We start from the raw sequence: 24,258 nt of genomic DNA on the forward strand, positions 1-24,258 counted from the left end.
ATCCAAACAGAGATATATATATAGAGAGAAGGTGGAGTCAAGGAGATGCCATGTAGCCGTGAAAGGACTCAGACACTGGCCAAAATCTTACCGGTAAACCACAAGCCACGTGGTAAAATATAAAATAATAGAAATGGGTTAATTTAAGATGTAAGGACTAGCTAGAAATACACAAGCTATTGGCCAAACTGTATTGTAATTAATATAGTTTCTGTGTGATTATTTCGGGTCTGGGCAGCCGCAGAAACGAACAAGCAGTCTCCGCCTACAGAAGCTTCTTTTATGGTTACCCCTAGGGTGATAGCAAGGGTTTAGAGTGCGAATATACACTGGAGGGGACAACACAGAGAAATGAGAGGTCAGCACTGTGACCCCAGGAGAAGACTTTAGATGGAAACTCTGCCAGCGCTCTGATTGTAGACTTAGCGTCCAGAACTCTGAGAATTTGTTTCTCTTGTTTAAGCTATATCTAGTCTCCAGTGCTTTTTACAGCAAGCCTTAACTAATACAGAGAGTGATCCATAGCTGCTCGTCAGTGGAAACAGGAAAGCCAGGAAAGGCTTTCATTTAAGTCATGAGTTGATTCTACTATAACCACAAATTATTACACATATTTTATGTACAGAGCCTGAAGGAACACAGGGGAAGGAAGGTATAACATTAATTAATGCATTTACTTTTGGTGTTTTGAGACAGGGTCTCATGGTGTAGCCCAGACAGAGTTATACAACTTAAGGTGGCCTGGAATTCGCAGAAATCCTTCTGCCTTAGCCTCCCCACTCTCCGTATTATAGGCTGATGGAATTACATCATACCTAGCTACTTTTATGGAATTCTGAAGCAAAAACAACTAAAGTCTAATGAATGAGAAGACAGGAGATGACAACCCACAGCCACTAGAGGTTAAGACTTTGCCCAAGAGAGCTGTTTTCCAATTATGTAAATTTGGTAGGGCTCAGTCTTCTGTAACCACACTTGAATGTATTAGCCGTGCGCAAGGCTCACAGGCAACATCCACTGAGGCAGACTTCAGAGGACAGTATGTCCACACTTTTCAGTCGTCAAGATGTTTACCTGCTCTCCAGTCTTTCCAGAAACCACGCTCTGAGTTTCTTCAGTGACTGGCCACTTTACAATTTTATAGAGAATGAAACAGAAGAGTCCACTAATAAGGGCTTCACATCTCTGCTTTCAGGGACAGTGCTCTCTCTTCTTATTTATTGTGACCAAATACTACGGCTCAAGTTATAACAGTTCTTGCTGAACTATTTCTATTGTAGCAAAAAGTGTATAATGTAAAATTTACAACCCTATTATCAGGTTGACAAAACTGAACTGTTAAGGGTAGTAGCTATACTATCATGAAACAGGTTTTGTGGCTTGTTTTTTAACCAGGGTGTCAGGTAGTCTGGCATAGATTATCTTGGATTACTGTCATGTACCAGCATGCCAAGAAGTTCCTTTGCTTTCTGCAGTGTTGGAAAGAGGATCCACGCACTAGGCAAACACTCTGCCACTGTATCCCCAGACAGATGATTGTCTTGCAAAACTGAGTCTACATTCAATAAGCAGTACTTCTCCATTCTCTCCTTCTCCAAACCCTTATGCCCTTCACTTTCTGTCTCTATGAATTCACCATCTCTAAACACTTCCTATGAGTGAGACCACACAGTGTTTGACATTGCGTAAATGGCTTCTCTCACTTAGCATGGTGCTCTCAGTTCATCCATATTGGAGCATACGTCCAAAGTTCTTCCCTTTTGAGCCAAGTCAGTTTCCTTGTGTAGACACGGTATTTTGTCCATTTATCCACTGATGAACAATATGGGCTGGTCCACATTCTGACTCCAGTGAGCACTACAGCCTTGAACAGTGCTGTGCAAATAGCTCCTCTGTTTGTCTTTGCTCTTTTTGTGGGACTACAGATACAAGCACACAAATTGTATCTCACAGTTCTGGAAGCTGGCAAGTTCAAGGTTAAGACACAGGCATTTAGTGTCTAGTCAGGACCTCCATCCTGCATCCTTATATGCTGGAAGGGATGAAATGAAGAAGGATGAATGCTGGGTCCCCACACGGCAGTAGGTAGAAGAGCAAAAAAGATCTTGAATGTGGTTAGTTCCATTTATAAAACCCTAATCCATTCATGAGGGTAGAATACTTGTGACTTAATCTCTTACCTAACAGTTTCATTCTTAATAGTGACACAATTTCCATCATGGACTCAATTGCAAACATGAATTTTGAGAGCTACATATAAAATCATAACAGAGATCCTGTTTCCTATATTTGAGGACTCACCACCCTGTTTTCCATAGAGGTGGCACCATTTTGCTTCTCCAACAATGACTTATAACATTTTCGGCTCCACATGCTCACCCACCCTCAAAAAAAAGAAATCTTTCATTTTCTTAGTGGGGAAATTGCTTGCTTGAGAGTAGTCAACCAACGGATAGCAGGCGACACCTTGATGTGATTTTAATTCTCAAGTCCCATGTTTTGTTTGGCTGTGCTGGAGATTTTTCTGTGGTAACCAGGTAAAGGAGGTGCAGAATTGGAGTTTTACTGTGCTGGTGAGGTGCCAGGAGAGAGGCTAAGGTGCCAAGGGTGTTGGTGACCTTCTGCCTCAGACTGTGAACTCCAGCATTTCTTCACTATTTCCGTCTGTCTTACACAGGGGACATGGTTAGCTAGAGCAACTGAGGTTGGCCACTTCCCTTTTCCACCGAGAAAACTAGAGTGGGCAGACACTGGCATTTCCCTTCTCTATGATGAAAATGGGTATCTCCTGTCCCTGATCAGTTGGGTTAAAACCCCAGCCACTAGCATTCTGGACTTCTCCCTTTTTCTGAGAGCGGACATTAAATAGGAAGAACAGAGGGCTTTGTCATATTTTTTTTTAAAAAACATAATTGTTTCTCTTCCCTATGATGTTCTTAAGGGTATCTTTTGGGTGGTGGTTGCTATGAAAACAAGAACAAGTTCCCAGAGGCCAGTCTCATAACGGTGGTTGTCTTTCCATGAACTATCACCGCTGTTAGTAACTGCAAAGTTAACCGTACCAAGTCCACACATTCTGTCCTTCACAGCTGAGGTTCGCTGGTTCTGTACAAGGTGGTTTGAATGAGAATGTACCCTTAGGCTCATTTATTTGAATGTGGTTCTCAGTTGGTAGACTGTTTAGGAAGGATTAGGAGATATGGCCTTGTTGGAGGAGGTGTGTCACTGGAGGTGGACTTTAAGGTTTCCAAAGTTCACACCAGGCCCATGATGGAAATGGATTCACTCTCTGAAGCTGTAAGCAAGCCCCCGTTAAATGCTTCTTTTATATGATGCCTACTCATGGTATCTGTCTTAGTTAAGAGTTTTATTGCTGTGAAGAGACACCCTGACCAAGGCAACTCTTTTTTAAAAAATATTTATTCATTTATTTATTTATTATGTATACAATATTTTGTCTGTGTGTATGCTTGGTGGCAAGTGCCTTTACCCACTGAGCCATCTTGTCAATTCCTATATAAAGCTTCTTAAAGATATAGAATTTTATTTTGAACTGGTATTGGCTTAATTTCAATCACAAACACCCCATTATGCTGCAGTTTTATTCACCCAAAACTTTGTTATTAATATTACTGAAGAGTTTCTGCACCCCAATAAGCCTCTCCGCCAATGCAATAATCCAAATCAGACCAAATCAAACCCAATTAGAAAAAGCCCAGGTTTAATGGATAAAATGCTCCTGGATGATTTTCCAGCCCCCAGAGAGGAGGTGGGAAAGGAAGACTGGAAAACCCCCATGTCTGTTTTCTTGGGGGGCAGTTTAATACCTTGTGAGAGTGGTCTTGGGCATCTCTGGGGGAGGGGTTATCATTTGGCTGGCTTTCTGAGATGCAGCAGGGTTTGGAGAGAGCTGGTGTGGGGGGGTGAGGTGGGGAGGGTGGGGGCTTGGGGTGGAGCTTCTTCCCGAACATTCCAGACTCTTTGGGTATATGGATGCCAGGGGCTGGGGTGAAGCATCCACCTGAACAGTTATGTGTAACATTTTTAAGTATTATATACACATTGTCATACAGGTATACTTGTTTTTTGTATGTACTTGTCACTTAAAATCTAAGTACCAGTGCTAAAGTATCCTGTGCTGTTGTGTGTGCTGGAAACATTGTATGACTGTGTTTTTCTCCTTACTGTCCTTTCTCTTTGACCTGAAGACCTCTGGGTTGTCTCGTGTGCAGCAGGTCCAGTGCTAATAAACTCCTTCACCTTTTGAATATTTGGAAAGTTCTCAGTTTCTTCTTCATTTTTGAAGAATAATTTTGCTTACTGCAATCTTTTCTTTTGGAATGAATATTTCACAGCTTTGAAGACGTCATCTGTATGAGTCCATTTGCTGCAGTTAAAAATACTGAGACCAGAATATCTGTAAAGTGGCTTATCATTTTCTTCCACTTTTTATTAGAAGGTAGTAAGTGTACAGTCTTACGATTTTCCTTGTGACATGTTCACGCGTGTGTGTACCATGTTCTGATCCACTGACATCCTGTCACCTTCAACAGTCTCCCCTCTTTTTCTCTCGTCCTTGTTCTCCTTCACAAACATTCCATCTTTTGCTTTCATGAAAAGAAGTTTGTTTTGCTTACAGTTTTGAAAACTACCAAGTTCCCTTGACCCCCAGTGAACATTTCATTTCTGCTGTTGTGGTTTTTCATTCCCCAAATCTGTGAGGTTCTATGCACATATTTCGCGTCCTTGTTGGCAGATGATTTTGCTTGTGTGTCGCCTTCCTGTGTCCCTGTACGTGCTCATTTGGGGCATCCATCAGCTCATTAGTTCCTAGTAGCTGACCAAGCATCTTTAGGATAATTCTGAAAACTCTCGCTGAAGAAGCTCATACATTTGCGATGCTTTAATCTATAAAGTATCCCTTCCTTTCTCTGACTTGGTCATGTATCCCTCTTTTTGTTCTGTTTGTTTTTGTATCTGTGTAAATTTTTCTGTGATTTTGACATTTGAAATATAACTCACCTTTCTTAGCCTTTATTATAATTACAGAGACAGCTAAGCCAAGCTCATGGGAACTCACAAACTCTAAATTGACAGCTGTGGAGTCTGCATGGAACTGAACCAGGCACTCTGCATGTGGAAGACAGTTGTTTAGCGTGGTCTATCTAATGGGCCCAAGGTAGTGGGACCAGAATCTACCTTCTGGTGCATGAGCTAGCTTTTTGGACTCCATTCCTTATGGTTGGATGCCTTGTTCAGCCTTGAGGCAGGGTGGAGGAGCTTGGTCCTGCCTCAACTTGATGTGTTAGGCTTTGTTGACTCCCCATGGGAGGCCTTACCCTTTGGGAAGAGTAGACATCAGGGTAGGCTATGGGGGGAAGGCAAAGGGGGCGGGAGGAGGAGTGGGAAGGAGAACTGTGGTTGGAATGTAAAATGAAATTTATAAAATTGTTAAATTATTTTTATTTAATTTTATGTGTGTGGGTGTTTTGTATGTATGTACATCTGTGCAGCATGTAAGCACTTGGTGGCCAGAGAAGCTAGAGGAGGGTATCAGGACCCTTGGGACTGGAGTTACAGTTTTGAGCTGCCTGGTGGATGCTGGGAATCAAACCTGTGACCTCTGGAAGAGCAGCCAGTGCTCTTAACCACTGAACAATCTCTCTAGCCTCTCCTTTTATCACTGTTTTTTGTACAGCCTCTTTATTTCTTCACGTTCAAGGGTAATGTTGATCTTTCACTCTATTTTTCTGTACATTCTAACTTCCACTATGAAAATAAGAGAGTTCAATATCAAAGCGGGCTACCACTGGGATGTTTGTCTTTCTTAAACCTTGAGATTTTTAATAAGACTTTAACTACAGCCACTTTGAAACTTGGTATCAGGATTTGTAGAGATAGCTCCGCAAATAATGTTTTCCAGACTGTCTGGAAAAACAAAGAAAATCAATACAAGGTCCAGAGGAAGCCCTGCCTCAAAGGAACAAGGAGGAAAGAATATCCCACAGTCCCCTCTGCCCACTGGACATGCACACGGCCTGTACACACTCAAACATACCCACACATACACCACACAAACATACACTGTATTAACACACATGCATAAACACATACATGGAAAAATAAAAATAAATAAAGCCCAGGATCACCTACACCCATTCACCATTTAAATTCTTTAGCTGTCATCACATCATGAATGGTTAATGTCACATTGTACTCTCTCGCGCACACAAATACATGTCCGCTTACCCTCCTTCTATTTTAGAGTAACAAGATCAATGTAATCCTGAAATCTGACATTTTGGAGTGAAACAATCGTTTGGGCAATTAGGTGATCAGATGACTTCAGTAGGCAGATGCTTTCCCCAGATGTGAACTCTCAGGAGGGTTTTATTTTTATCTGTATAATGATGGCTACATAACAAAACTCTAGTTGTATTTGTAACTGTGTGGTCATTGTCATGGCTCCTGTCACTCCATCACAGGAAAAGTGGGCTATCAGCTGCGTAGAACACACAGACCAATGGAAATGTGTTTGGTTGTTATTTTTAGTTTCTTTATGCTTTGTGGCTTAGAGACTTTTGGACACACCTGCTAATGAAAATACCTCCCCCTAAAATCTCTTGCATTTAAAGAGGTCATTGTAGAGGCATCGGAACCAGGCTTCAGAACTTGTTAAATTTCAGTGTTGGATCTGAAGAGATGGCTCAGTAGTCAAGAGCACTGGCTGTCCTCCCAGAGGATCGCGTTCAGTTCCCATCTTACAAGGCAGCTCACAACCACGAACACCAACACATAAAATAATAGAGTAAGACAAAAAGAAAAAAGAAAGAAAACTTCAATATCCTTCACTATCTTTTCAAAGCTTAATTCTTCATCTAAACACAGAATCAGACTCCTCTTTACTCTGTTGGTCTAATATATCCCCATAGTCACTGACCACAGCGTTGTTTGCTTAACCATTGCCCATGACCCACCTCAAATATTCGGAATGTTCTTCATACACTTACCCCTGAAGGCTATGATGTCCCGGAAAGGGAGGGGGATTGTTAGATAGAAAATGAATTATTAATGAACTTTTAAATAATTCTTATTTAAACAAAAGCCTGAGGACCCTATGTATATGAAATTTACTGTACTAAAGTTCAACACCGGTTGAAATTAGCATCCTTGCCTACCAAAGATTATAGTAATCTGAGCGAAAGAAATAAATAGAATCACACAAGTTGCACAGCTCTGGACAGTCTGGCACACTTGCTGAATCTTAGGTTTAGATGGAGAATGAGACAGGACTCCCTCCATGCCTGTTGGGTGAAATGACTGTCAACAAAGAGTGACAGCTGAGGAGATTCCACTGAGTCACGATGTGTGCTGTGAGACCCGCACACACTTCACTTCACTTTGTAATCATCAACTGGCCTTGGGAAATGAATGTGCTCTCCACGCTGTAAGTGTGCACCTGACTCCTGGAACGCAGCCTGCAGACTGCTGCCACGGTCATGTAACTCTGCGCACCTGGTACAATTCCACTCCAACCACAGAAAGTGACTTTAAGGAAATCCTCGCTTCTCTTTTTCTTTTTCACTTGTGATATGAGACTGTCTGACTTAGGTGTGGTCCTTGCTCTAAGGCTCTGGGTCTAGAAATCCCTGGAGGAGATAGCACATCGCATAGACCTGTGTCCTCCACTCCCTGTTGCTCTGACGGATGAAATCCTTTCACTGAGGACTGCTCTGAGTGGCACACGCTGCTCCCATCACTGCTCTTCTTATTGTGTTAGTCACGAGGTTTCCCACATTCCCGTCTGCAGCTCCACACTCCACAGCTCCTTTCACAGTGTGGATATTTCAAGAGGGTCTCAGAGCTTGAACGGGTGCCAAATAGCACCATAGGCTTTCATGTATAACCCTCAGTCTCATGACACAGCACAAAATGGCACACATCTGAACCCTGGGAGTTCAGGAGCAAGGTAAATTTGAATTTAAGATGAATATTTCATTGAAGTTCTGAGGGGATAACTTATAACAGACAAAGGGACAAGAACAAAAAAGACCATCCCTGAAATGTATTTAAAAACCAAACTCTGTGTTCTATATGTTACAATTCTTTCTTTAAAAAAAAAAAAAAAGTAAGCTCTGTGAGCAGACAGGCACCACGGTCAGTAACTATGGAGAAACCCCCAGCTACCAGTGTGGGTGGGTGTGGACACACACAGTAGAGAGTTCGCAGCGGACTTCCTTTTTCAACTCACAGACCTTGGAGTCTGTTCCTGTCCACAAGTTCAGTGTCAAGTCCCTCCACCTACAATGGATGAATCAGTGGTCTACGCTGACTTAAACCTAGCCAGGACCCAAGAGCCTAAGCAGGCATCCCCTCCAGCTCCTACCCCAGGTAAGCAGCTTTTCTTCTTTGGCATTTGAATTATCTTCCAGAGTTAAATTTTCCTCTGAAACGTGTGGGTTTAAGTCACTGCTTTGAAGGTGAGAAGCAGGTCTCCGTCTATGTTAGTGTTAAATACTGTGGCAGTCTGCCTGCAGAAAACCACAATTCTGGAAGGTCATGCATTCCATTTTTATTCGGTTAGGCAGCAGGAAACCTGCCCATCACTTCCCCTATTCAGACTTTGTTGAAAATCCTGAAGAAAGAATATTTTATTTACATGAGCAAAGTCGTGTTTCAAGAGATGTTGATGCAATCAATTGCCAGACTGAGTTCACCTACAGAATGTGGACACTGTGGCCCAGCTCTACTTCACTGCAACCTCAATGTCCCTTCACAGTGCAGAGTGTAGATTTAATGGTAATGTCTCCGTCTCCCAGAAAGGAGGGTAATCTTGGGGAAAAGTCACAGTCAAAATCAAAGACTTGAATTAAATCAAAAGCTGCTGCTGCTGCTGCTGCTGCTGGTGGTGGTGGTGGTGGTGGTGGTGGTGTGTGTGTGTGTGTGTATGTGTGTGTGCGTAATTTTATTTAATTTTTTTAAAAGCTGGCTGTTTCTATCTTGCAAAATATAATGGTTTCAAATGGATGTACCACACAAGGTACCAAAGCCAGTCAGGAATTAACCCTTCAACACTGACTGAAAGTAGCACTCTTGTCTACCAAAGGATTTAGTGATGCAAGCTAAAGAAACGTGGAAGGTTGTTCAGATGAAGCACACGACCTGAGGATGACTGAGATGTAAGAGGCCAGGAGCTCAGGCAGAAAGTCTATAGAATGATCATGGCACATTATTTTGTTCTGCTGGCTAACTGAACCCACTGACATCTGTCTTAAAGCAGTTGCTTTCCAATCTGACGATTCTATGTGTTATGACACGTGGACTTCCAACTGCAGAGCTTCTTGTGATAATTGTGTACATTGCCAAAGGTTTGAGTCAAGAAGAAAGTCTTCGAGTCAGCAAATAAGCTTCATTATAATGTTTACATAGGGTGAACAGAAAGTGGAGGGAATGGCTGCTTTGATAAGTGTAGAGGGAATTCATAGCAGCAGTAAATTGTTGTTGTTGTTGTTGTTGTTGTTGTTGTTGTGGAAAAGCAAGTCTTGGTTTTCCCATCATGTCTAGCAAAATTGGAGGAAGAGTGTAAGAAAATGAATATAGAGAAAGATAAGGAGGCTCTTCTCAGGCTCTACTGTCTAAGATCCCAGTCAAGAAGACTAGAAAAAACATATCTAGAAAAAAAAAGACTAGGAAAAAATCATTATTTTAAACTTCAATAATCTGGGAATAAACCTGAAGAAAAACAAAACAAACAACAGTAGAATAGAAACAGAACACGGCGTTCGATAGAAAATGTTGACGCAGAAGCATAACTGTGAAACCACCGGGACCCATTTAGCTAAAGGGCTCACACCATGCGAAATTCGAAGCACTGTGATTAGATCTGCCTGCAAAGAGAACCGGAAAGGGGGACGTGAGTAGTGACCTATTTTGTTTGTGGTCAAATGGCCAAAGGTTTGTTTTGATGGTTCAATGGTCATGTAAAAATGTAATTGTAATAAGTAAAAATGCCTCTGGGGTTTGTTTATTCACTCAGAAATAACCAATTACTATGAGACAAACATTGCTCTAGACACTGGGGAAACAGCCATGAAGAAACAAGAAAACATCTTTCTCCCTGTAGATTTTATATTACTGTGAAGGCTTAAATCAGTGATATAAACACCTGTGTCAGAGACTGTGCAATTTTGAATGCCAGTGAGAAAGCATTTAAATGGAAATTAAGATTCTTGCCATTAGAGATGGCATCCTGTCAAGCAGAGTGATCAAGGCAGGTCTTTCTGAGAGATGGCGCTGGCCTCAAGTTTTGGAAGTCTCTGGAGACCAAGGCTGAGTATCTGAGAGAGGAGCCTTCTAGGCAGCTGCACCGGCAAATGCAGAGGGAGAACAGGATTGCGATGTGGGGAACATGCATGCCCGGTGTGCTGTGGAGATCAAACCAGGAGGAATGGTGACCAGTGGAGGGATTTGGAGGACAGTCCATAGGTTCAGATGTTAGGGGAAAACCATTGAAATGCCTGGAACAGTGGATATGACTTAGCATTTGTGGGTACCAAAGCAGGTACTGCCGTATAGCCAGTGCTTACATAGCCTCTTCTGTATGTAACTCCAATAGTAGAACAGATAGTACGGGGAGTCCGGGGAGCCCAACTCTGAGGACAGGAGCTATTTAAATTTTGTCATGAATGGATAAAGATTTTTTTAAAAGTCACCTAAGTGGCTTTTTTCCTATAATTAAAACAAAAACAAACAAACAAAAAAAACTCACTTTTTGGAAAAAAGAAAGGACAGAAGGAAGGAAATGATATTTATTGCCAGTTACCACAAGCCAGATGCTATGCTCAGGAATTTAGAATAATTGCTGCCTACAGTCCTGCCTCCTGTTCAGGACACTCATGACCTACACAGCAGCGGTGGTCAGCCACTGGCCATATCCTCAAGTCTAACACACTGCTTCCTTCCATGACAGTTCCATCACCTCTCTCCCTACGGCCTTGCCCACTGTCCACAGAAGGTTGCTTCCAGACCTCTGCATGCATGCTGGTCTCTTACACAAAATGTAGTCCTTATAAGTAACCTGCTTGCATATTGCTGCATGCTTCAGGTAATCTGTAGATTACTGACAGCACCAAGGATGCTTTCAGAGCCATGGGAATGGCTGCTGTGGAGTATTTGTTAGAGACTAAAGATGGAGAAAGGAAGTGTGCATTCCACACAGAAGCAGCCTTCTGCATGTGACTGTCTTCCATCTGTAGCTAGCTGGGTCTACAGATACCACTCCAAGCACATGTTAGACTGTCCGTGTCTCTTCTGGAACACCTTTGCTCTTCTCTCCCTCTCCATCCCTTCCTTTTATTCTTTCTCCAGAGGAAAATTTGAAAAGGAACTAACTCATCTAAGTGACTGTCCTGTCTCAATGCCGGTCTAGAGACTAGAGACAGTTGGTCCTTGTCTTCATTTAGTCTGGGTTAAACTGTTCAGTTGTCTGCAATATTGTAAAAAAAAAAAAAAAAAAAAAAAAATTAAAATGTATCTAGAAGAGGTAGAATTGGAATTACAAACAATTCTGGAAAATACAATGAATAATAAAAGACAATATAATAAATAACAGCACATCTGATTTTAAAAATTTAACATGAACTCAAAACATGTATTCATTTACATTAACATTTATATTACAATTACATTAATATTTAGAAAGATATAAAGCCAGCAGGAAATATATGTAAATCATAAATCAAAAGGTACTTTGCAAAAATAAGGAAACCTTAGGCAGGTATGTAGTTCATAACTATGATACCAACCAGTTTCTGGGAGATGGAGGCAGAAGATCAGGAGTTCAAGGCCATTCTCAACCATGCAGAGTTAGAGGTCAACCTGGACGACAGGAAACCCTAGAAAGTACAGCAAAAAGGCAACTAGGAAAGTTTTCTTAGAATTTATAAGAACATTATGAATGTAGATGTTAGAGATTAAATAAGAGCAATCTGGTATTTTAATTAAATTAGAGTGATAGAAGCTAGCTAATGGTTCTCCATAGTATTTTCATAAATAAACCAAAATGATTGTTACTATGTTTCATATGACACCCATGCTTTTAAAGGTGCCTAAAGTCAAAACAAACTGTCCAAATCATGATACTTTGTGAACACATTTATAACGATGTATTTGAACTCCTGATATACATAAGATATTTATTGTGTAGTAACTGCTATGGTCACCAAGAAAAGCACAGATACAGGACCTGGTATTTCACCAAGGCAGTATTGTAGATGCATGTGTTATAGCACAGAACCTCCTTAATCAACCATTTCAATCTGGTGCACTTTCATAATTTGTAGTCAACAAGTTGATAAATATTAATCCAATGGTTAAATAGAAAATTCCAGGAAGAAGTAACTCTGTTTCTTAAGCTGGACATTGTTGTGAACAGCACAATGAGCTCTCGCACCGTCTTGGTCAAGGCATGAGTCACTCCTCACCTCCTTCGTCATGGCTATTCTTGGTTGTCAATTTATGTCTGGAGTGAACTATAATCCAGAAATGAGGGCACGTTTGCGATCCAGATTGTGGCCCGCCAAGACTCGACCAGCGATGAATTGAAGACCACCGACACAGGATCCTTCTCTATCGCGCTTTATTGAAGTGCACTCGGTTACAGTTGACTGGTGGAAGTAGGGGGCCCCGAGTGGCGGAAAGCGGCTGAATATATACAGGGAGAATGGGCGTGTTCAGAACGAAAGAGACGTGGCCGCATGGGATTGGAAGCAGCTGTTGCTGGGCAGATCAGGAGCAAGATCAGGCGGTAGAGACATTGGTCTAACACGCCAAAACACACTTGTTCATCAGGCTCTCGGCGCCATCTTGTAATGGCGGCGATAGTTCGCCACACCAGATTGTGAGGCAGGAAGACATCTGGCCTTTAAGGCTGGATGACACACAGCCCTGGAGACTGGAAGGCACACCTTTAATCTGGGCCACACCTTCTGTTGGAAGCCCATAGAAGGACAATGGAAGAAGGAAGGGTGGGGAAGGGTTGCTTCACCTGCTTGCCCTCACCCCCATCAGCACATTCGTTCATCTCCTTCTTCGAGATCCCAGCAGAGCAGCTGAGACACCAGCCTTGCGGGACTCAGCAGCTACTAGAGTGGAGCTCTCCATTCATAGTCATTGTTGGGCTGCAGCCTGAAAGTCCTCCCAGTGAATTCATATATATCCGGAGAGAGAGAGATTCATTCTGTAAATTCTGTGACCCTAGATAGCCCTGACTAATATAGCCTGCCACTTACCCAGGCTTGTGCTCAAATACCTCTCATTTTACTGAACAGTGGCTTCAGGTTGTGAACTCTCTGAACGCTGGCAACACTCCTGCATCAAAGGGAAGCCACACTTGCTTCCTCTACATGAAAAGGTGGAAACACTCCTTTTAAAGAAAGGGAAAAGAGAAAAACATAAAACAGATTTTTCTAGTACATAGCAAGCTGTGAAAGGCACAGCCCCACTTATGCATGTACTCAGTTAAGACAGAAAACTCCATTGTGTTTGTGTGTGTGAAGCAATATTCATAGAGATGGCTTCTAACCACAGCTCGGCTCTCCTTTAAGAGTTTGAGAGCTCAACCTGTGCAGATAATGGGAGAATAATGTAGTTAAAATCCTGGAAACAAGACGGCGGCCAAGGCCACTGGGGTCTGGATAGAGTTCCAGACCAGCCAGGGCAGCATATTGAAACTCTGTCCAGAACAAACAAACCACACAGGTGCCTAAACTTTATTCCAAGATGCAGAAGATCATTACAGACAACAGTGAAGCAGGCCCCATGTTAAATAATAGAATTGCTATACATCACCAGTGCAAAGGTGGTACTTAGCACAAAACTGAGGTGTGTGTGTGTGTGTGTGTGTGTGTACCTCGTATAAACAAAGATACTCCTTCTTGGAGGAATTGCTGGTTCATTCCCATAGCAGAACACATACTTTATTTTTGTACAGCACTCAGTCAGCAATTTTCAAGACATCTTCTTCATCAATCAAGTTTGACCTTCCTAACAACCATTTGACCCAAGTGTGGAATTCATAGTAAGGAGGCTAAGAAAGGCTCTTTTCTGTACCCCACCCTCAACATGAATCCAATTGTCCATGTTGATCAAACTACCTCATTGATTGCAAACGCTCCCAACTAGATTAAAAGTGTGTTTTTCTTTAACTTCTCAGACAGCTGCCGGTGCCCACACTGGCATCGGTTGGCTCTGAAACTCGGCTGTGTTTGGCTGATCCTTCTTGTCCTGACTGTGATTGGACTTGGTGTCTTAGGTAAGTGAGACAAAAGCTTTTACCTTAGAATTCTCTCTCTAGCCTGGCAGTGGTGACACAGGACTTTAATACTAGCATTCTGGAGGCAGAGGCAGGCATATCTCTGTGAGTTTATTGGCCAGCCTGGTCTACAGAGCGAGTGCCAGGACAGCTAAGGCTACACAGAGAAACCCTGCCTTGAAAAACAAAACAAAACAAAATCTTCCTCTAGTTCCACCATAAGTATTTTGGCTTCTTCACATGAGCTGGCCACCCTGAGCCTGGGGGAGGAACAATGACGGGCAGTTACAGGACAATATCCCCTGTTGCATTTCTCCTGTTGGAGAATCTCTATGGGGATGACGCATGTGCACCTAGAACTCTAAAAAAGGTCACGTGTGACAAGATGACAATAACAATGAAAACCACAATGCCTACATATGAGTTTATAGGGTGTCTGCCGAACTCCAGAAGACAGCCAGTAACCTTATGGTTGGTGCGGGTGTGAGCATCCTCACTCCACAGGGGCGAAGTTCAGAGGTGCGAGAGGTGCATGGGCTTCAGCAGTGCCCTTAGATGTGGTGTAATCTACAGCAGTGTGGACCCATTTGTTCTGTGCTCTTCTGGGTCTCTGTTCACTCTGTCTCCAAAGTGGTACCCTGTTAACATGTTGCTAATACATTGTCTCCTGTTCATACTCAAGCTTGTTGAGTTGACTTCGTTTCCTGAAGCGATAGATACAATATCCATTCTATTGTATGTAGAATGTACATTTCACCTTCTTCCTGTGTTTTCTATCTACCGTTATTACAAAAAACGCCAGTAGGAAAAGGCATTCAAGAGAACAAGACGAAAACAACAGGCGAAAAATGCAATGTGAACGTTTCAGAGAGCAGCACGAAGGCAACAGGTAATTTTGACATCCTGATTTTAATCGATACCACATTACCTTTCATCAAGGCTCACATCATGGTGGGTCTTATGTTCGAGAAAAAGGAAGCATAAAAAGGTTAAGAGCTTGTCAAAAATCATGTGACTGGTAAGGGATGCCGTTGGAAACTGTAGATATGTGATCTTAAAATCTAGCATCTTGCCCTCCTGACCATGCTGCCTCAGCCTGATAGAACAGTTGGATACTACAGACAAACAGCAACTTAAATAAAATATGGAGCTTAAGAGACAGCTCAGTTGTTAAGAGTGTTTGTGTGTAAGCCTGCAGACTGTAATCACAACCCCAGCCTCCATGTAATGAACACCCCAGGTCAAGCACTGGGACATTCCTGCTTCCAGTTTTGGAGAAATCAGTATTAGTTTCACATTCAATAAGAGACTCTGCTTCTAAAGAATAGGTGGAGAGGGATAGAGGCAGAGACCCTACATCCTTCTCTGTTCTCCGCACGTGCATAGGCACATGTACTTGTACACACATATATGTAAAACACACACACAGATACACAGACATGGAAGACAAAAAAAATAGTTTGATTTAGAGGAATTCTTTAGAGTCAGTATTCTAATGCTCTGAAAAGACACCATGACCATGACAACATTTGTAAAGTAAACATTAACCTGGGGCTTGCTTACAGTTTCAGAAGTTTAGTCCATTGTCATCACAGTGAGGAGCACGGCAGCATGCAGGCAGACATGATGCTGGTGAAGTTGCTGATACTTCTATATCTGGATCTGCAGGTAGCAAGATAAGAAGGACTCTGGGCCTGGTTTTGGCTTTTGAAACCTCAAAGCCCACCCCCATGACTCACTTCCTCCAACAAGGACACATCTCCTAAAGCAGTACCACTCCCTGATAACTAAGTATTCAAATATATCAGCCTATGGCGACCATTCTTATTCAAACCACTACAGTGAATATTTGGTTGTTTTAATCAAAATTTCATATAGTTAACCTTCATCAAAGTTAATTAAGAGAAACAAAAATAAAATAAATTCTATGTCATTTATATTTCTTTGATGTGTCATTAACAGTGATCTTGTCCCAGCACATGTCACTGTGTGTGTGTAAAAGCGTGTGTTAGCAAAACAACTACTGTGTGTAACTGGCAGTGGTGCAGCAGGGACAGGGTAGAAATTCACCATGCCTGGTCCTCACTTCAGAGAGTCCAGTTCAGCTAACGTGCCCCAACGACTGGCTGCCACACCGAGGGAAATGCATGCAGTTTTCTCAAGAGTCCGGTGTTTGGAAGGAAGGTTTATCTAACTGCACTAGAAAAGGAGCCACTTTGCTGCTCATTCACGATCAAGAAGAACTGGTGAGTTGTTCTATAAAATAGAGGTGTAAGCATGTTCGGGAAGCTCTATCAATGTCTCCTGATTTAACAGATCTTCCATGCAAAGGCTGTGGAAACTTTACATTATGGAAGCTCATAGTCTGAGAGACTAAGGGACATGTGAATCAATACCTGCATATGCAAGGTGAGAGTCCTAAGATTGTAAATGCTGGGCACAGATTCCTCAAGGGAGGAAGAATGAACTGTGCTGAGGACTCGGGACGGACACAGGTGACACTTGACCTAGGTGTCGGGAGGCTGTGGAATACGAGTCACAGCACACAGGCTCAGCTTAAGTCCTCTCCTCTGCTTTGATTGTAGAGATTCGTAAAGGACTTGATAAAGGAAAGAGGACATTCATTTTGGATTGGACTAAATTACTCCATGTCAGAGAAGCACTGGAGATGGATAAACGGCTCCACTTTAAGTTCTGATGTGTGAGTACTGGAGGAGCTCACTCGAATATTCAGTTCAGGTCATCTTACTGTAGGGCTCTAACACTGATACCAAAGATTAAAGATGTTCAGAACAGTCTGAAAGTACAATTCCAAAAGTGACTGAAATTTTCCATGTATGAAAAGATACCAGCCTTTTATAAAGCCATGTGTATGCATACATGTATGTATGCATGAGGTGAAATTTTAAAGCCAGGAAGCAGACTAACTTGTTTGAAAAACGGCTGCTTAGAACCTCAGCATACATTGCTCTTTCTTTTACCTTCTATCCTTTTCTACACTTTGCATGGAATGTTTTAAGCAGCACATTTTCTATTTGCCCCTTGGTGTCTTGTTTTCTTGTTGTGTGAGATTGTCTACACAGTCACAAACGCAATGAAAGAGCTGTTGCTTCATAGTTAAGCTATATATTTTAGCAGGATTCATGATTATTGGTATAACAAGGAGCAACGTGTCACTGCTCCAGATGTGGTAGGAGCTGAGAGAATGGAGCCAATAAATGAGGTGGACTAGAGCCTCGTGCAGCAGACATCTGTACTCTGAGGGTTGAGACGGTTCTCATGAGCGAAGTTCACAGTCTTTAGCTGTACACAAAACCAAATCAAGCTGAGCATGACAAACATGCTCTTCCAGAGACACACACAGAGGACAGCTTGAATATTACTGATTACCAATAGTAAGTACTAATAAGTAATCTGAAATAAGCCCACTCCTTTCTGTTGTGCCTGGAGGAGAGAGAAAATGCATTCCAACAACATTTCCATGTTTGGAAGGAATTGAGTCACAAGACTCTTGTCCTGTTCTCTTGGAGTGTTCCCTCAATCACTCAGACTTCTCCTTACATGAGTCCATTCCTGGACTGTGTCCCAACAGCAACGTATTTATGTTTTTCATAAGCAAAAGCAAGCAGGATTCAATCAAATTTCTGTAGAGAGCTTTCAATGACTTTTTTCAGGAGAGATGATGTTGAGAATCATATTTTAGTAACTGTGCTAGTGAGTTTTATTTTATACCAACTTGACACAAGCTAGAGTCATCTGAGAGATGGATCTGAGAACATTCATAGAAAAAATGCTTCCATAAAGTCAGGTTGTAGGTAAGCCTGTAGGACATTTTCCTAATTAGTAATTTAAGTCCCAGTTCATTGTGGGTGGTGTCACCCCCTGACCTGGAGGTCCTGGGTTCCATAAGAAAGCAGGCTGAGCAAGTCACAGTGAGCAAGACAGTCAGCAGCATCCCTCCATGGCCTCTGCATCAGCTCCTGCCTCCTGTCCTGCTCCTGCCCTGCTTAAGTTCCTGCTCTGACTTAACCTCAGTGAGTGTCAGTGAAATAAACCCCTTTCTTCTCGAGCTACTTTTGGTCATGCTTTTTCATCACAGTAATGGAAGCCTTAGCTAAGACACAAATCTTGAGTATATTTGTGCACATTGCTCAAATCAATACTTAAAATATTTCTTTTAATTGTTTAGAATAAGAAGGTAGAAATTGAAACAATGAAGCATATGTAGGCTTATATACAATATACTGATAACATATTAAGTATAGAGATTGTTAAATAGAGAAAATTTACCTAGATAGTAAATGTTGACACTATACAGGACCACATTTTGAAATTTTTTCAGTGAATGAGATGTTAAAGTGAGGATTATTTAAAAACAAGTGTCTTGTTCTAGAATATATTTATGAAAACAAAAAATACATATTCTATTTCATAACATCTATCCTGTTTTTTTTCTCATGCTTTCTGAAGTTTCTTACTTAGAGTAACTATTGCTGTGGCCAAAAGCGAGTTGAGGAAAGGGTTTATCTCCTCACTGTTCATCACTGAAGGAGTAAGGACAGACACCTAAAACAGGGCAGGAACCTGGAATCAGGAGCCAATGCAGGGGCCATGGAAGTATACTGCTTACTGACTTGCTCCTCATGGCTTTCTCAGCCTGCTTTCTTATAGAACCCAGAACCACCAGCCCAGAGGTATCCCTACCCACAATGGACTGGGCCCTCCCAGGTCAATCACTAATTAAGACAATGTCCACGGGCTTGCCTGCAGCCCTGTCTTATGGAGGCATCTTCTTACTGAGGTTTCCTCCGCTCAGAACTCAGTGGTGTCAAATTAGCACAAACCTGTGACACTGAAGACTATTTTCAACATAGTACCTATAAAGAAATAAAACTATTTGATGTTAACTTACACTTTTCATACAAAGCAAGGTTTGATTTGTGAGGTGTTCCTTACTAATTTCATCCAAACATTCAGTGAATTTGGGTCATTTTCATGTACCGTTTCCCTCTATCTCTTCTACTAAAACTCTTCTTATTCCCAACAACCTCAAGTTCCTCTCCTACTGTTTGTGTGTGTGTGTGTGTGTGTGTGTGTGTGTGTGAGAGAGAGAGAGAGAGAGAGAGAGAGAGAGAGAGAGAGAGAGCGAGTTATGTGACACTATTTCTGTGGAGATGTGAATAAATGTCTACTGACCCCAGATAGGGAACCATGACAGATCAAAATAACAATACTACAAAAGTCAACCTTGACAAGCCACTGAGTTAACAGAAATTACTTATAAGAGTATGAATGAGGGGGTATTTACTGAACATAAACGACACAAAGGCAGCTGATCACTGAAAACCCTTCCCCAAACTTGTGATGACACATAAAAGCTGGAACCTTCAAGCTCTCTGCACAGCTTGTAGGCAGTTCAACTGGTGAGACAACTTCTTCTCAGCAGTCCTTACTGTTCATATAACCTTTGGGTATAAAATGTGTCTTGCATCTGATCAGTTTCAGGAGCTTGTTAAGACTTGTGAGTTGTTTATTTTCTGAGTTTTAAGGAGTTTCCCTTTAGAATTTTCTGAATCTGAATGAATTTCCCTCCAGTATGGAATGTTTCAGTTCAGAGGAAATAGCTATACAACTAGTGTGTGTGTGTGTGTGTGTGTGTGTGTGTGTGTGAGAGAGAGAGAGAGAGAGAGAGAGAGAGAGAGAGAGAGAGAGAGAGATCCTTCAAGTTTAATTGTGCTTGCTTGCATGAATATGAACTGGGGGCTATTCCCTGGAGTATGGGCAGATGAATAACTACTATGTCATTGAAGAAAATGACATCTCCTCACCCAGCAACTATTAACTACCTGTATGCTCAGGGAAGTCTGGGGACTGAGATCTCCCTTTCTACCTGTGATGGTAAGTTTGCAGTCCAGTCCCAATCTTGTCCAGGTCTTGTGCAGGTAATCATAGCAGCAGTGGCGTCATGAATACATCAGCCACAACAAGTTCAGAAGACACTTTCATGGACATCAACTGCACGCTCTGGCTCTTACATTCTTTCTGCCCCTTTCCGTGATGTTCCCTGAGCCAGAGGGTATGGTGATAATACAGTTGTCCCACTTAGGGCTGAGCACTCAGTGACCACTTCCAGTTGTCAAATCACTTCTTACTGCAAAAAGAAGTATCTGACAGGCTCCAAAACCACAGAGAAACCCTGTCTCGAAAAAACCAAAAAACCAAAAAAAAAAAAAAAAAAAAAAAAGAAGTATCTGTGCTAAAGACTGAGAGCAGCAATAATCTGTAATAAAAACATATGTATTTGGAAGGAAATTTGAAACATATTCATCTAGCAATGCAACAGCAATGTGTTCCCATACGGGTTTGATCAGACTTGCAGTACAGGCATGAATTCCATACTATTGAGGGGGCCTCAAATCCAATCAGAACAGAGAGTAGGTGGTTAATTCCATAATAGTCTTGCCACTATGGCTCCAGTGGTTTAAGCAGGTTGTTATTGTAGTCTGTGGTATCCACAACTAAGATGGACATTGATGACTCTTGTTACCCAGAAGCCTGCATAACACTTTTCTCTCTCTCTCTGTGTGTGTGTGTGTGTGTGTGTGTGCGTGTGTGCATGTATGTGATGTAGCATGCTTATTTTATCATGATTCACAGTGATAATAAAATTATACGGCACATGAAGAGTATGGATTAAGCTCAGTCCATCTGTCATTTTTACCCTGAGTGTAAAATGATGCTTTGATTATATGACAGCCATCAGGTAAGCCCGGAGCCTGCTGAGCTACAGCAGAAAGAGCATTGTTTGCCGGGTGGTGGTGGTGCACGCCTTTAATCCCAGCACTCGGGAGGCAGAGACAGGCGGATCTCTGGGAGTTCGAGGCCAGCCTGGTCTACAAGAGCTAGTTCCAGGACAGGAACCAAAAGCTATGGAGAAACACTGTCTCGAAAAATCCAAAAAAAAAAAGAAAGAAAGAAAAAAGAAAAGAAAGAGCATTGGTTAAGCCCTGCTTTTGTTTTAGCTTCGACCCTGGCTTTCAGATAAGGAAAAAGTAACCATTTTCCCTGCATGATTATTTGAGGAATTAATAAGATAATGTGAGAGGTTTCCCAAGGCCTGGTAGGCAAAGGCCTAGGAAGCCTCAAAGGCATTTGGAAGAGATCAGTCCTAAGGAAATCATCTTTAAAAACTGCAGAAAACTCTGAAGTCTGGAAGAAATAAGACAAAGGAACCGTTACAGTGGAAGGAGTCTATGGTATGACTAGCATCCAGGCAGATGGGTGAGAGCGATTTCTCTCTCAGACCCAAAGGGCTCCAAGAAGAAATGACCAAAGGAAAGAGCAGCTGGGAGGAAGTCCCACCCACCGTCACACCCCCCCTTCTGTTTACGATAAGTCAGTGCATTTTGAACTCATCTCGGCCATACAGTTAACTCTAATTTCACCTGCGCTGTTTGAATTCTTGTATGGTTCATACCGGCAGTGTACCATGGGAGCCACGGGAACCATGTATAAGTACTAAATCAAATACTCCCAGGGAATAAAGGGACCACTTCCGTCACACAGCCTTAGCCTCTTTCCTCTGTGGATGCTGAGAGTCTGTAGAGCCACTAAGCACCCGCTGTCTTTAGCTGTTGTCACATGTTCATGTAACGTGAGCTCCTTCCCCAAGCATTGTCTGGTTATAGCCTGTATATTTAGGAGACCGAAGCTCAGCAAATTGAACTCAGCAACTGTTTTCCTTGCATGAGATGTTAGCAGTAGAATAAGATTCAATTGTGTTTACAAAACTTCTCCTTTGTTACATCAGATAATTTTTTTTTTTTTTTTTTTGCTGCAAGGATTCTTCTCCAGTAGTAAGTAAAATTGAAAATTATGCTGGAGATTTGTTTCCACAAACCTTTATCTTTAATGTTGGTATATGTTGTTACTCTAGGTTTACTATAACTAAGAACTATGTATTCTACAGTCCTTACAAGTCCAGAGGAAAACATGGCCAAGTCAAGATAATTATGAGAAAATCCTAAATACTAAGAGTGGCTGTTCTCTTCCTCTTCAGACTGAACATCACAGGTGATGCTAAACTGAACAGCTGTGTCGCCTTCTCAAAGGATAAAGTGGTTTCTGAGGGCTGTTCTTCAGACAACAGGTGGATCTGCCAGAAGGAACTAAAACATCTCTGAAACCAGGTGTAATGACTCCTGACTGCGAATCCCATCTTGATTACTTTACCATCAGATCTCTGTATTCACTCTGTCTAGGCTGCCGGCCCTCCCAGTGTGCAGCAAATCACTGTGATTCTTTCAGATGCTCCTGTCTGGTTTCTTTATTCTGTAAAGGGGACAAGATGCTGATGTGCCCTTCTAAGACAGTTGTTCTATGGAAAGAAGCCCAGGCAAGCTGAGGGGCACTGGATTCTAACCCTGGAGTCTGTGTGAACTTCGCTGGTGTCTGTTCCTGAGATCGTCTGCAGAAAACTGCAGAGTCCTCTTCTCTCCATCCCCTCGGCCAAGCCTGCACACACTGATGAAAGCCTTTGCTCTTGCCTGACCCCAGAAGCCATGGTTAAGGGATTTGGGGAAAGGCCTGACAGTGGTTTGAATGACAACTACAAAAGCCTAGATAAACTGAGCTCTGGTCATGTGACGTCCCCACCAGGACATGATGCACCGGTAGACCCTGAGCCAATGCTGGCATCTTGGCATTGGGTTTCACAGCTCCAGAATTTGCAGAGATGAGCTTCTTCCTTACCAGGGAGACAACCAAAGAGACTACGGTTGTGTCTTGGTTGCTGTGTCTCCTGATGTTGCAATGCTCCTTTTTGGACAGAGACCTTTGAAGCTGCAGCTGGGCTCCTCCTGCCATGTAAGAAACTAAGGCACCATGGCACTTTCCCAATGACTATAGATATCATCAACAATTGTGCTGATGAGCAGGTAAGGGATAACTGTGCAGACATCTTGGCCCTTGAACATTTCAGCAGAGTAAGATTAATGAAGCTGGCTCCCAAAGGGAGGAACTTGATATTGATATAAGAGAAAGGGACCATCAGAAACTTAAAAAACCTCCAACATGTAGAGCCCAGTGGGCTGCCACCTCCAGTCTCGCCTGCTTTGATATTGTTCTGGAGTTTGTTATTGCTTTGAGTTCCTTTGCTTTGCTAAATAAACTTGAGCCTAACCTGTGTCTTAGATGACTTCTCTCTGTGGAAAGACAAGATGAGAGGGGAAATCCGGTCAGTTAGTTAACCTCATACCAACCCGACACAAGCCAGGCTCATCTGCGCGGAGTGAGACTCAGTTAAGAAAACACCTCCATGAAACTGGAGTGTAAGCTAGCCTGTCTGCCATTTTATGATTGATATGACAAGGCCCCCACTGTAGGTGATGATGTAGGCTCCCTGAGAATGTGATCCTGCATAGAATAACAAGGCAAATCGAGGAAGCCTGGAGGAAAAAGTCAGTAAGCAGCCTTCATCCTTGGCTTCTACTTCAGTTCCTGCCTCCAGATTCCTGTCCTGAATTCTTCACCTGACTTTCCTTCAAAGGCTAAAATATAAACTGAAACGAACCCTTTCCTTCCCAAATTGCTTTTGGTCATGGTGTTTATCATAACAACGAAAACCTGACTAAGATACCCGGTGATGAAATGGTCCACATGAGATAGTTCCTGACAAGCATGAACGTGGGGCAGGAGAGATGGCTCAGAGGTTAGAGGTCTGGGGTTCAATTCCCAGCAACCACATAATGAGATCTGGCACCCTCTTCTGGCCTGCAGTTATAGATGCAAAAAAAAAAAAAAAAAAAAGGAAAAACTAATTAAACGGTTAGAACCTTTATTAATAGCCATGCATGAATGGACTCACACCTCTGGGATGTTTCTTGGTGCCTGAGCTCATGAGTACAGCATTTAAAAAGACAAAAATAATTACATCAGTGTTGGGGACG

At 42.3% G+C, this 24,258-nt stretch overlaps 1 protein-coding gene across 1 annotated transcript; it reads left to right on the plus strand.

Annotated features, from left to right (window-relative positions):
- The first annotated feature begins 8,267 nt into the window (after window positions 1-8,267).
- On the plus strand, window positions 8,268-23,370 carry LOC130876428 (killer cell lectin-like receptor subfamily B member 1B allele C). The gene is made up of 6 exons (XM_057772951.1): window positions 8,268-8,391; window positions 14,213-14,311; window positions 15,114-15,200; window positions 16,403-16,557; window positions 16,897-17,012; window positions 22,371-23,370. The coding sequence occupies exons 1-6, from the start codon at window positions 8,307-8,309 to the stop codon at window positions 22,492-22,494; spliced, it is 666 nt and encodes a 221-aa protein (XP_057628934.1). The 5' UTR covers window positions 8,268-8,306; the 3' UTR covers window positions 22,495-23,370.
- Window positions 23,371-24,258: the final 888 nt, after the last annotated feature.

The sequence above is a fragment of the Chionomys nivalis genome, chromosome 1, assembly GCF_950005125.1.
Source record: "Chionomys nivalis chromosome 1, mChiNiv1.1, whole genome shotgun sequence".
In the NCBI taxonomy this organism is placed as follows: domain Eukaryota; kingdom Metazoa; phylum Chordata; class Mammalia; order Rodentia; family Cricetidae; genus Chionomys; species Chionomys nivalis.